Below are 14,030 nucleotides of genomic sequence, written 5' to 3' on the forward strand. Positions count from 1 at the left end.
GACTGATTCAAAGCAATGATTTCCTTTTGGGCATTCTGCAGCAAAAAAAAAACCTTTTATCACAGTAATGTCAATAGAAAAAAGTGAATGTCAAGGAAATTTATATTTATGTGTATTCTATTAGGTATTCTTGTATGTACTAGACCTATTGATGAATACAAATCGGCAGTCGATGATTTATTTATAAAGCAGGCTTTCTGCATTGCATGCAAATACATTTTGAGAAATGTGTATGGTAAAGCTTCATTGCGACAATTTATAAAAGTGCTCCTGAACAATTTTTGTTTTGGAGCCTGAGCCCTCTGGACACCCTTGAATTGCTGAAGTTCATTGAAATCCATGGGATCTCTATTATATAATTATAGTTATGTTTTCAAGCTAATTCTGTTAAGTAAGAAACGTCCCACTGGACTGGAATATCTACATATTGGAAAGGTGAGGATTTTAACCCATGCCCCCAGGCCACACCCACACTCAAACTACATTTATTATAAGAACCCTTATTTGTGCCCCAAAAATCTAAATCTAATTTAGGGACATTTGAACTTTAAGGGAAATTGCTTTCGCCTTTGAAACTAAGAAAAATCAGTTTTCCTGATAAACATCAATCATTGCAAGTGCTCAAAAAGGGACCATGCAACACACACTTTCTTATAGCCTCTGTCACTTTCTACCATTCTGCATCTACATTATCAATATTAATATTGCAGTTTCCCTGCCAACCGTGTGCTAGATTCATGTATCTATGTGCGGCAGCCAGGTTTCCTATGTAAAACAAGCCTATAACGGTGACCTATGCCCAATAACAGAATGTTCAGTGGTGTTACATTATTTCTCTACAGCTGCATTTGCTGTTTGGTGCAGAGTAGAAGCAGTGCAGCATTTGTTGCCAACTGCATACATCATACATTCAAGCAGAAAATATTCAAGGCCGTACACAAAGAAAGACATTACACTTGCTGTAGGATATCATTCCCAACAGATAAAGGATGATCATGCCATTGTTTCTAACAAAGGTTTTTGGTTACAAAATGTTCTTGCCATTTTGTAAAGTTCATTGTAACTTAGTTTAGTGATTCTTAAGGCACAAAATAAAAAATGTTTGTAACTGCCACACAGAAGTAATAAAGATGCTGTTTGACAATTTATTTTGTTTAGTTAATGAACAAGTATTTTACTCTCAGCAGTACTTTGTTAAGCTTATAATGAGCTGCATCTTCATCTCTAATCACCCAAGTAGAAAAATGATCTGTTCATTTTAAAGAGCAAATGTTCCCTTAGAGAAACATTGTGTGATGATTTGGAGGAGACACAGTCACAAAGCCATTTGCCATATCATGTTAAAAGGGATGTATTATTGGTAGAAGATATTGCCCGATGAGGCATTTGTTTTGAAGTCGTTACTGGAATGTCTCATCGGACACTGAAAGTTAACATCTGCAATTATAATAAATTATACATTTAATCAATGGGTTCATTCTTACACAGAAAGTTGGAAGGGTATAAGAGCAATGGAGTAGTTCTAAGAATCTAGCTGTTAAAGACTGAAGGATTTAATGCACCATAAATCTCCAACTGGCAGCAGGAAGGAATCTGTATACCTGCTGTCCTGAGTCCTGCAGCGGGTTGGTTACCCGCGGGTTACCCGCAAAAACCTGTGGTACCCTGCAGGTTGCGTTTAGAGGTTCCAGGTGCGGGTATACCCGCGGGTCGGTGGTTCGGCGGTTCTGCGGGTCGGCGGTTCTGCGGGTCTTCTCAATATCGATATTCACTTCTTCTGGTCACGTCTACTTCCGATGACGTTACTTCCGGTTTACAATGACAGCACTTCCTGTTTTACTCCTTTTTTTCTGATCACGTCTACTTCCGATGATGTAACTTCTGGTTTACAATGACAGCACTTCCTGATTCTTGATGGTCAGCGGGTCGCGGGTCCGGGTTGCGAAATAGGTACTTGCGGGTAGGGTCGGGTAGCGGGTCCAAGCGGGTTGCGGATTGCAGGTTGCGGGTACGGGTCGGGTTCGGGTCCCAAAAAATGGACCCGCGCAGGACTCTACCTGCTGTATTATATATTAGCCAGGGACGTCACTAGATGTTACTGGGCCCCGCAGCAAATTCAATTTGGTGCCCCTAATTATCAGTAAATCCATAGATTCTAAGAAAATATATTAAAATTGTTCATTATTTAGGTAATTTCTGGGCCCCCTTCCAAACGCAAGGTCAGCTTCCTCTGTAGTTATACCCCTTCCAGCATGGAAGTCACAATAATCGTGTCGAGAGGACTTCGCCGGCATTTTATACTGTAATAGAACAAGTCATTATAGGATGATAGACTGAAATTATTGATATTATACTTTAAATGCAATTTCCCAAAGACGATAAGGTACTGGATGTTCCCTTCTATAGAAAGGTTTACAATGGGAACTTAATGGGGACTCTGTGTAGAGAACTCTAAATGCAGAGCTGTCTGTAGGTCCTACAGCGTTAGCAGTAGTCTAACAATAGCAGTTAGAATGCAAAATATGTTGGTTATCCTCCATATTCTCAGGTAGACATTATCAGGAAGAATCACTTGGATTTTTTACTATTTAACAGCTAACTTATTATTGGGTAAACTATAAACATACTGTACATTGTCCCAAGAATGCCCTTTACCTTTAGATCTATACCATACACACTGTTGCAGACCTGCATGCTATTGAACTTAAAGTGATACTGGCACTAATATACATTATAAATTACCTATAGGTCATGCTGATTGTTTTTTGCTGAGAGGTTTGTTTTTGTAGGTAATTGTTACTTGAAGTTACTAAACCTGACTGTTTTGCCAACCTGATTGTCCCTTCTCAGCCTGTCAGTTAAAGTTTCTAATGCTAACGGACTCCTGCTGCACAAATATGGCAGCCCCCTCATAGTCGATCACAGGGAGTCAGATAGGTAATGTAAAAGCATTGGGCAAATACTTTATGGCAAAATTATAAGAAGCACACAAAGTCAATTTTATGGTAGATGTAAAAAAAGGTTGATTTTCTAGTGTCAGTTTCTCTTTAAAGCATCCTGCCTGCTTTCTTTGAATAAATGGACTATACAAGTATGATTTTGCCCCCCCCCCATAAAGTTGATATAATGCTTTCAGAAACCAAATGCTACTGCATTTAATAGTTTTTGTAGAAAGACCTAACAAATAGAGAATATACATGTGTGGTAATACCTGCGGCAAAGTCAAAAAGTGAAACCCTGGAATATTATTGATGACTGAACCAATGCTTAGTGCAAGAAAGCTGAAGGTCCTGTCTAAATAATGTCAGAATCAGGACTGATTTGTAGACTGTAGGGCATTCATAGAAGCCCCAGGCAGTAGCCTAGACAGCGTGTAATATATTCTGTATTAAAGCAAACTTGAATCAAGCAATCAGCCTTTCTCTTCTAATTGAAGTCATCCAACATTATTTTTCCCCATCTGACCAGTGTTGAGAAACATTTGTTGACCGCAAGTTTAGACGTGAGTTTGTTCCTATACTGTATGTTGTTCCAAGTATTGTAGTTCAGATACACTGATCTCATCCCTTCGACTGAAAAGGTGCAAACTAGAACATGCTACATGATGCATTAAAGAGTTGTGGTAGGTTTGTTTAAGGTATTCCAGGAGGCAAATGTGATGTTAGTGGTATTTTTTATAATGAATGTATATGTATTTTTGTAAAAAATTTCCCTTACTAAAGTTTTCCCGTAAATAATAAAAACATTTGTACATTTTATTCCCCTGCCTATGGCATAGTTTGGTGGAGTGGGTAATATTATGTTGAATCAGCATCCGTCAGTGATGCGGGGGGGTATAATTTAAGTCAATTCAGTTTCATTGAATACATAATATAAGGGATTTTACATAACAGTAAATACTTTGGAGATTCTCTTGCAGAATGGGAGCGAGCATTTTACTTGTATAAAGAATGTATAATTAACATGTATATATTTATCAGAAATTGTAAAAAGAAATATATGGGACCCCGTTGACTTTTAGACAATGGTTAATGCGACAATTTTTAGCATTTTGTCAGGTGGTTGATTTCTAGATTGGTGGACAGAAGACAAAATGTTTGGAATGGCTTCCCAATTGCCTAAAAAAGTTTTCCCCTTCCCACTGCTAATTTACATATGCAAAGTAGGATCAGATTTCGGTTTGCTATTCAGCCGAATCTTTCGCGAAGGATTTGGGGGTTTGGCCGAATTCAAAATAGTGGATTTATTGCATCCATAGTTTATTCACAGTCTAGCTTCACTTTTTATAAGATATATCATTTTTAAAAATCATTTACACGTGTTCTACAGGTTTCTTTCTATCAGCATTATTTTGAATGTCCATATTTTTTTCAAAACATCAACAGTTTTAGCCATTTGTTTTCTGGCAGTGGACTGAAAAGATTACATGCATTTAGGAAACTATATTTCTTATAACTTTCTAAATATGTTGAATGATCTCCTGTCAGTCTATTTCAATCATTTTACTACCTGCAGAGTAAAGAGCCAAATCTTTGTAGTTCATTCATTGTGATATAATCCACTTTTTATCATTGAATAAATGATTTCTCATTGTATTTCATATCGCCCAGCTGTCTAAAAGCCCAACAGATAGTGTGACAACAAAAATCCATCTTACATAAATTCCTACATGATTATTGGCGGTTGAAGCCAAGTGAGCTACATTTTTAGTTGTGTTTTTCATTGTGTGAAGGATTAATTGTATATTTCCATTATTAAACCTCTTTGTTCCCATAAAGAATCAGGAAATGACCATGAAATAGGCCAAATGGTTAGAAACAAGAGGCCCACTGAAACATGGACCCACCGGGAGTTTGCTTGGTATCCAGGTGGGCCAGTCCGACACTGACTAGGCAATATAATTAAGGTAAACTATATTTTAAACTGTAAAAATACAGGAATACTTTGTAACTGGTTATGTGAGAAGTCCAAGGTGAATAACAGTACAGTGGAAGTACGCTCATCCTCTCTATATGTACAATTACTCAAGGATTCATTTGGACTGAGGCTCTGTTCACGGCATTATATTGCATTGGTTGGGGGCTGTTTAGCCATCCCATATAACGGAACACAAACTACATGCAGTCCTATACACCTTGATCTATTGAATGAACAGTTACAGATAATTGGGGTAGAGGGATCCCTATCCTCAATGCAGCGCTGCTTATTCTAATTTATTTTAAATGGTTTTGAGTACATGCGGCATGGTGGTAAATAAATATTGCCTTTTATCTTAATTATAGTGTATGGCTTTTTTTCATTTAAGGTACGATTGGGCCTAGCACATGGAGGTTAAGTCCTACGTTTGGTTTGTGTATATATAGTGCATAGGGTTGACACCTGTCTGGATTTCACCCGGACAGCCCAGTATTTGAAAGGGCTGTCCGTTTGAAACCTTTCTGTCTGGATTTCTAGATTAGGAAATCCGGACAGGACATTGAAGTTAATGGCAATGAGATCAATCGATCGATGATCGCTACATCATCAACCCTGCCCCTGATGTCACCGGTCTCACCCCCAACATCACCGCCCCAACCCCCAATGTATCCACCCCTGTCTCGCCTCCGACATCAGCCGCCCCACCCCCCTATCTGTTTTCCGACCCCAGAAAAGATGGCAACCCTAGTGCTACCAATTCACAGACACACAAAGGGATTGTTCATTATACAGTTCCTGTTCCCAGGCTTTGCAATGCATACATTTTACATTTGAAAAATAGGGGTCTTCGTCACAAATATTTGTTCATAAAATTGCCACATGAAAGTAGAACCTATACTACTATTAACATCTGATCATATTTTTCATTAATTCCTTTTTATGAAACAACTAAAAAATATTAAAGTTGAAGGACCACCATTAAAAGTTGAAGGACCACCATGTTGGTGATACAGCCTCATGGAACATTACATTTCTACTGTAAAACTGATCATTCTATTTTTACTCCCTTGCTGAACCATTTTTGTTTTGTAGAAACTTGCATTGCAACACTTTGCTCTGTTCAAGCACTCTGCCACTAAGGACTTCTACATCAGAAAAATGATATGTTGTTGTCCTAACATGGGCTTGTTGACACTTTCCATACTCACCAGATCCACTGGCTAATTGTTAGTATTTTGGGTGCTATAAGTTTCACAGTCTGGTAAACTGTGCTCTAAATTCTGACACAACTATTTCACCTGAGGAAGGGAGGCAGTGGCCCTCATAGACAGTGTGTAATATGTAACTAATTTATATTAAACGGGGCACATCCCCTGAATGTCAACTGGAGGTCATGCCAGGGTTGTTGTCTGATTTAGCATTAAACCATTAACAAACTGTTTTGATTTACAGGAATCTAGAGTGTACAGGACTCTTAAAGAGCTTGTTGGCCCCTGCTAATTCAGTTAAGGAGGAAAGAGTGCATGTTGGAAATTATTTCATAAACATTGCTTTAATTGTGCTTTTTACTAAGCATAACCTTAGTATTATGATGCATTGTTGAATTGTTTTTTTGCGTTGTTAGATTTTGCTATGATTTAAATTCTCTAATCTCATGACCTATGCTTTAGCAGAAATGAAATACAACTCGATGGTTTATTATGCTCTGAGAATAAAAAATGCTTTGTGTGGAAGCTTTCCTTAGTTCTAAAAATGCGAGTCAAGCTAAGCAGAGGCATTTTGGAGATTTTTGTTTAATGCCATCTATAATTTTTCTTCAACAGAAGAGTTCAAGGGCTCAACAGTAGTTGAATTAATGAAGAAAGAAGGCACCACTCTAGGGCTCACAGTGTCAGGTGGAATTGACAAGGATGGAAAGCCAAGAGTATCTAATCTACGTCAAGGAGGAATCGCTGCTAGGTAATGGCATCTAAGTTCTTTTCAAAAAGAAAGCCCTAAAATAGATGATGGAGATATGACCCAAGCCCTGGGCCATCATGTTGAAAATCGTATTATTTGTTCTGGAACTAGCTGTAGGAACAAGCATGTCAGTAAGAATGAAATCTCCTCTACTCCAATATTTGTAACTGACTTCTGATACATATCATAGCAATGGTTATTACCCATATTAAACAGATAATAAATCAGTAAGTCGGTGATTTGGTCTTAGACCGGGACTGAAGTGTTGATTTGCTGTTTAGATCAATGTATGAGTGAATAGGTAATTTTAAGGTCCTGGGTGTACATCACTTTTTTCAGTACTATATACAAAACTCAATTTCTAAAGCACCTGGGCATTTTGTGCAATTCTGCAACATGCATGCGGTGAAATAATCTGTGGTGTGTTTGTAGATAGATATAGATGGATAGACAGACAGATAGATAATATAGATTACACAAGAACCATGAAAATCCTTTGTTATATCCATATACCATATATATATGGTTTTTAGTTATGTTATGTAAATGGAACTCCCTGACTTACAATATTCTTATATTTTACTATATGGGGTACAGTATTGCATGCATACATACATGTATAATATGTGTGTCTATACTATATATATATATATATATATATATATATATATATATATATACATATATACATTGTAATAAAGGCGACTCACCGTGGCTGTCTAGTGGGGGGACGGCAGGGACGCCTGCCGCCCCCTCGGCGGGGATGGCCGCCGCGCAGTTTTTCTCCTCAAGTAATCTTTTCTAACGCGCGCCACATGTCTCTTCTAATTAAAGGCGCATGCGCACTGGCGTCGTGACGTCAGCGCGCAATTGGCACGAAATTCGAATGTTTAAAAGGGACATCTATGTGTATAATCCTTGCCCGTTATAGGATTTGTTCCTGGTGCTTCTGAGCTTTAAGATAAATCTGTCTGAACCTGTTTTGATTCCTGTTGTGACCTCTGCCTGGCTTTTTGACTATTCTGACCTCTGGATCCTGACCCTTGCCTGAATACCGACTACCTCTCCTGCTAAATCCTTTCTGATTGATATCCCGGTTTGACCCTTGCCTGCTTGACTATGCTTATTCTCTGCCTGCCTCGACCCAGCCTGATCTGACTACTTTATTGCCTAACACCTTGTACTATGACCTTCTGCCCAAAGACTCTCGCTAACAGTCGTGCCCCTCTGCCTATCCAGAACCTCTAGCCTTGCACCTCTCGTTTAAGTCTTCGTGGCATCCAAGTAGCTGAGGGCTCCTCCCGAGGCCAAAGGCGGTCACACTGTAGTTGAAGCACGAGCCGAGACCAGGGTGCTTGGCATTTGTTCTCAAAAATGAGGGCAAAAAGGTTTTGAAAACGTAGAAGAAGCCAGCTGATTAATTGACCAGTGAAAAAACAGTCTTGGCTTGAGGAGAGATGACTCCTTTAACATTGCTTCAGTGCCAACAGTGCAGGAATAAAAAGTACTCTTTGAAGCAATTACATTTAAATCTAATTTTAAAGTTGCTTGCCCTCTTTATAGTAAATGAGCCCTTGTATGTGCAGTTAGGCCTGGTGCCTGACATTGATGTGGTTCTTACTGTATGCACTCCATGCCGATTGTGCCTTTGAAAGCACTTCCAGCCTAAATCTATGCTTTGTGCCTAATTTTGCACTTTGCATCTTGTCTCCTTCCATAAATTAGCTACTGTACAGGGATGATCCTGGGGCTGCTGCCCTCCCCCCCAGCTTAAAACATCAGTGTCGGATCAAAGGGGTGGCCCACATCACTAGTACAATGAGCGCAATAGCTTTTTGCCGCCCCTTGTAACTGGCTGCTTGCTGCCACCTAATGCAAGGTTCTCATCTTGTCTCATGTAGGAGCGACCCTGCTACTGTATATATTCTGAGATGTAATTGTTTGTAGAGGAAAAAAAGAGGTTTTAGTCCTTTGCCCAGCATATATACGTTGTATGTATGGATATGTATTTTTATGCCAACTACAGTTATCTGAACCTGACAAACCTGCTGTCTATTACAGAAGTGACCAACTGAATGTAGGAGACTATATCAAAGCTGTGAATGGCATCAACCTCACAAAATTCCGTCATGATGAGATTATTAGCCTGCTAAAGAATGTTGGGGAAAGAGTGGTTCTTGAAGTGGAGTATGAACTGCCTCCAGTTGGTAAGTAATTCACCAGTAATACGGGATTTAGATGTGCCAAATGTGCTTAATTTCACTATCATGGACATAGTTACATAGTTACATAGTTAAATTGGGTTGAAAAAAGACAAAGTCCATCAAGTTCAACCCCTCCAAATGAAAACCCAGCATCCATACACACACCCCTCCCTACTTTTACATAAATTCTATATACCCATATCTATACTAACTATAGAGTTTAGTATCACAATAGCCTTTGATATTATGTCTGTCCAAAAAATCATCCAAGCCATTCTTAAAGGCATTAACTGAATCAGCCATCACAACATCACCCGGCAGTGCATTCCACAACCTCACTGTCCTGACTGTGAAGAACCCCCTACGTTGCTTCAAATGAAAGTTCTTTTCTTCTAGTCTAAAGGGGTGGCCTCTGATACAGTGATCCACTTTATGGGTAAAAAGGTCCCCTGCTATTTGTCTATAATGTCCTCTAATGTCCTTGTAAAGTGTAATCATGCCCCCTCGCAAGCGCCTTTTTTCCAGAGAAAACAACCCCAACCTTGACAGTCTACCCTCATAATTTGTCTTCCATCCCCCTAACCAATTTAGTTGCACGTCTCTTCATCATCAAATGAAGGAACCTGCCCTCCATGAACAGAACATTCATACAAACAACCAGCAGTTGTGCATGTGAGTTTTGCATAAAGGTTTTTTTTTTTTTAATTGACTGTATGAATGGAAATTTCTCTAGGACCCTTCACGGGTTGCCATGGCGCAAGCCTCTAGTGCTGAAAAACTGAAATTTGTTTATCCATTCTATATCAGAAAGTTTCTAAAACCGGATACTTGTCATTTTACAGTGTCACCATCCCAAGAAGGTGATCATATGATCAAGCTATTCCCCCTGTATACATAGATTTTCTTTTTTCTGTTTTTGGTAAATATATGATTTCCAAGGAGAGAGTGAAGAAAAGTAACTTATTCAAATCCATATGATCATGTTTCTCTCATATTCATTGATGGACAGTACTGATATAGAGTGTTAAGCCTTCAGGCACAAACAATGCCAATAAGCATAGGATAAATGCAGCTTCATGTTTTTTTTTAATTTCCCCTTTAATTTTTATGGATCACTTAAAATTGGCCTATGGTAGAGCATACTTGTCACTTGCCGTTGGATAAGATTGAACTCTCAGTAAAAATAGTGTTTGCATTAAGGGAACTACTTCTGGCACAGAGATTGCTTATTCACTGACCCACAAGGAACATACACCCAACATGGAGTAAACAGTAAAGATGAATGCCATCAAAGACTAGCATAAAAAATGCACAAGCGGGGAGGCACATTTATCAAGGGTCGAATTTCGAATTCATGTGAGTTTTTACAAACTCCCATAAATTCTAAATTCGACTAGTCTAAATTTAATAATAAAATGGAATTATTAAAACTCAGACTAATTTAAACAACCCAAAAATTGAATCTAGTTCAATTCAAATTCGATCAAACTCGATTTGAGTTTTTTCTCTGAAAAAACTTGAATGTCAGGAAGGCTGCAAACATCTCCAAAATGATCCCTGGACCTCCACCATTGACTTAAAGGAGAACTAAAGCCTAACTGAAGAAGTAGGCTAGAAATGTTGTACATGGTGTTTTGGGTTTCTGTTCCAACCCAAGCCAACCACAGCCCTTTATCAGCAAAGATCTGTGCCTCCAAAGATGCCCCAGTAGCTCCCCATCTTATTTTCTGCTGATTTACTGCACATGCTCTGTGCTGCTGTCACTTACTGAGCTTAGGGACTGACTTTAAAATATACAGTACACATAGAATATAAATGTCACAGTATATGGCTGATTAGTAATAAATACAGATAATTACTACATGGCAGCACAGAAACCAGTGCAATTAGCATCAGCATTTCATAATCAGCCTTGTAGCATCAGCTAATATGACAGGGAATGTCAGACTGGCCTGCCAGGTCAGACCCCATCTCCCCACATGGGATTCTACAAAATAGAAAAAAAATTGTCGCTGCTCCACCTGCGCCGCGTGCGAGTTGCACCGAGTGCGCCCTCATCCGTGTGCGCCGGGCGCATCTTCATGTGTGCGCACCAAGCGCCGCCTCATAGTAGGGGGCAGACGGAGAGGCCGGAGGGGGGCCCCCCAGTCCGACCCTGATGACAAACCAAGCTAATTTTCTGCTTGAAAAATTGCGACACCCCCTAAGCTTAGTTTCTCAACAGCTGCTCAGAGCCCACTGAACATGTGACACACACACAGATACTTTCTAAGATGGTGACCCCCTGTGACAAGTTTGAAGTCAGAAGTTTTGACCATTAAAAAAAAAAATGGAAAATTCTAATTTGATTTTTCAATTGTACCCTTAATAAATGTGCCCCTTAGTGTGTATTATAAGTATATAACTGCCCAACAGGACTTCATATGAACCCTAGTTTACACTTTGCTCTGGGGAAATTGTTTGTCATTGGAAAAGGTCTGATAAATATTAGATTTAAAAAAAAAAATGTTAAAGATTTTACAAATGATCAGCAATCTTTTTGCACAATTTGCCAATATTAGATTATATTTTGTCACATGTATGCAGTCCCCTTTTTTGCCTACTTATCTACTTTTAACAAATAGCTGACATGGTTTTATGATTTTCTAAATCCCTAGCATCAGCAACTCGTCAGTGCACAATGGCAGTTTTGAAACTGTCATATGTTGCCCTTCTCCCCTTACAAAATATTCACTGCCATTTGATGTTTTCATTTTAGCAGCAACAGGAAGTAGAGCAAATATCTGCTTGTAAATGAAGAAGCATGCAAATGTAAATACTTTATGCTTTGAGCTTTTATTTACTGCATATACATAATTCCTTACCTGTTCAGCTTTCAGCTCATCAAAACCAGCGATCCTTCATTTACTGCTGTTATTCAGCAATAGATGCTTTATAATGTATCTAGTGAATAACTGTATTCCTGGAATGACCTACATTATTTTAGGTTTTCACCAGGGACTTTCAGTAATTCTATTTAAAGTTAACTAGACTTTTTGCACATTTAAATTACTCTGCTTTTCCTTACAACTTCACTGTAAACTAGCCTGTTAACTGAAGACACAGGTATGGAAGACTTCCTCTTAAACAGTTGAAGTGTATTGCTGTGACTCCTTCATAACAGGTAGACAGTGGCTAAAAATTTCCTTCCATGTTAACCAGGCTTGAGGTACAAAAGATCTCCATTTAAGACTTATATAATTTAATATTTTATACATCTGCTGTAGGGCAGTAAAGGAAAAAAATTGGAATATTGCAGAATATTGATTCATTATTTGGTTCTCTGGGTTGACCAGTATAAGAATCTTGTTGTAGCCAGAAATTTGGAAAGCTTGAGTTGATGTAAAGTGCTTATTTAGGTGATGTTGAGTTTTGTTTCAGATGTTTAAGAGCTCAGATCCGTTTTATGTGGTGTTGTAATGATGGGTGGGAGGCTCCCAATTTCCAGCAGTTAATGGAAGGAGAAGTTTTTAAGACCCCCAAGATTGTAGAAGAAGGTATTGGAGAACAGTGTAAGAATTATAGGGATCTGGTTGAAACTGTTAGTACAGATAGTAAATCTGGGGTAAAAATATTATTTGAAAATTTGGCAAGAATGGACCCCTTTCATTATCTCTAAAATTTTCCAAAACAACACTCTGGAACATAATTAAATCTTTCGTGATTTTGACTCGAGATTTATAAAGTGGTGTAGGAATCTAAATTAATAATTAATTTAAACAAGTTAAGAAGTTTGGTCTAACATTGGATAAGGACTAAGCGTATAATGATTTATTGTGTAGAGTCTGATGTGTTTAGTTACTGCTAAGTATTCAGGAAGTATTAAAGGGGTTGTTCACTATAAATTAAAGTAGAGAGGGATATTCCAACACCATTTGTAAGTTCGGGGATTTTGGTCTACCACCATTCTTCTGCTGCTCGGAATGGTTTGGGACCTGTAAGCATAAGGTCTTGACAGATGTCATTTTGTCTAAGGTGGGGGAGTGAAGTATTTCCTGTATTGTGGGTCAGCTGAGGAGAAAGAGAGTGAAATTGGACCTGGAATGCATGTCTCAACTGGAGATATTTATAAATGGGAAGGTGTGGTTTCTAAGTCTTCTCCTTGATTTGTGAGAAAGTTGGGAAGAGTGCATGATCCAGGAGGTCCCCAAATACTTGATGCTGTTTTTAGGCCAGAAAACAAAGTTTTGCAAAAATCTAAGGTCTGTGAGATATGAATTGCCCCAAAAGGCTAAGTACTTAGACTTTAGTGAAGGAGAGTGACCTAACAGATTGAGCACCAGAGTCCGAACCTTGTGTGGGGTACTCAGTGTTGTAGGGAGTGGTGAGACATCTTTGGGGTGGTGGTATGGATAATTAGGTAGGCCCTCCTTTGTTGCATATTTTAGTGGCTTTATGGCATAATGCTCCAAATTACAGATCGACCCTTTATGTAGACAACTAGTAGAATAGTAATTTTTGGTCTTACTTAAAGATGTCTTTGTGTTTAATTTCAATTCCTCTCTTTGGTCATTTTACTACAGTGCCATTTGCTCTACTCTTTCAGCTAATTATTATCATTGACTATTATCATCTTATTAATTTATCTTGTATTCATATGAATATTAAACTCAGCAGACAGATGTCAAAAAGTAAAAGGTTCTATGTTGCTGCAGGATAATTGAATTGTGGAGTTTAGCAACGTTGGTTAAAGTGCAACTCCAGGCACATTTTAGATTATGTAGTTCTGAACAGAACATCCTGGACAACTACTGTGGTTTAGTAAAATAAACTCCGGCATCTGCCTTCAGCATTCTATTTGTACTCATTGCTGGCATGTGCAGAAAGACTAAAAATTCCATGTTGCACTGCGAGTTGTCAGCACTGTAAATCAGCAGAAGTTGTAAAAACCTTGCAGCAGTGAATATGCCA

At 38.6% G+C, this 14,030-nt stretch overlaps 1 protein-coding gene across 17 annotated transcripts in view; it reads left to right on the plus strand.

The window, feature by feature from the left end:
- Positions 1-14,030, plus strand: part of grip1.S (glutamate receptor interacting protein 1 S homeolog) — a 260,071-nt gene that overhangs the window by 182,566 nt on the left and 63,475 nt on the right. For all 17 annotated transcript variants that reach the window (XM_041588620.1, XM_041588618.1, XM_018255978.2 and 14 more), the window contains exons 3-4: positions 6,741-6,876; positions 8,938-9,083. In XM_041588620.1, coding sequence (XP_041444554.1) covers positions 6,741-6,876; positions 8,938-9,083 — 282 coding nt within the window. The remainder of the gene's footprint in view (positions 1-6,740; positions 6,877-8,937; positions 9,084-14,030) is intronic.

This window comes from Xenopus laevis, chromosome 3S (assembly GCF_017654675.1).
Source record: "Xenopus laevis strain J_2021 chromosome 3S, Xenopus_laevis_v10.1, whole genome shotgun sequence".
NCBI lineage: Eukaryota > Metazoa > Chordata > Amphibia > Anura > Pipidae > Xenopus > Xenopus laevis.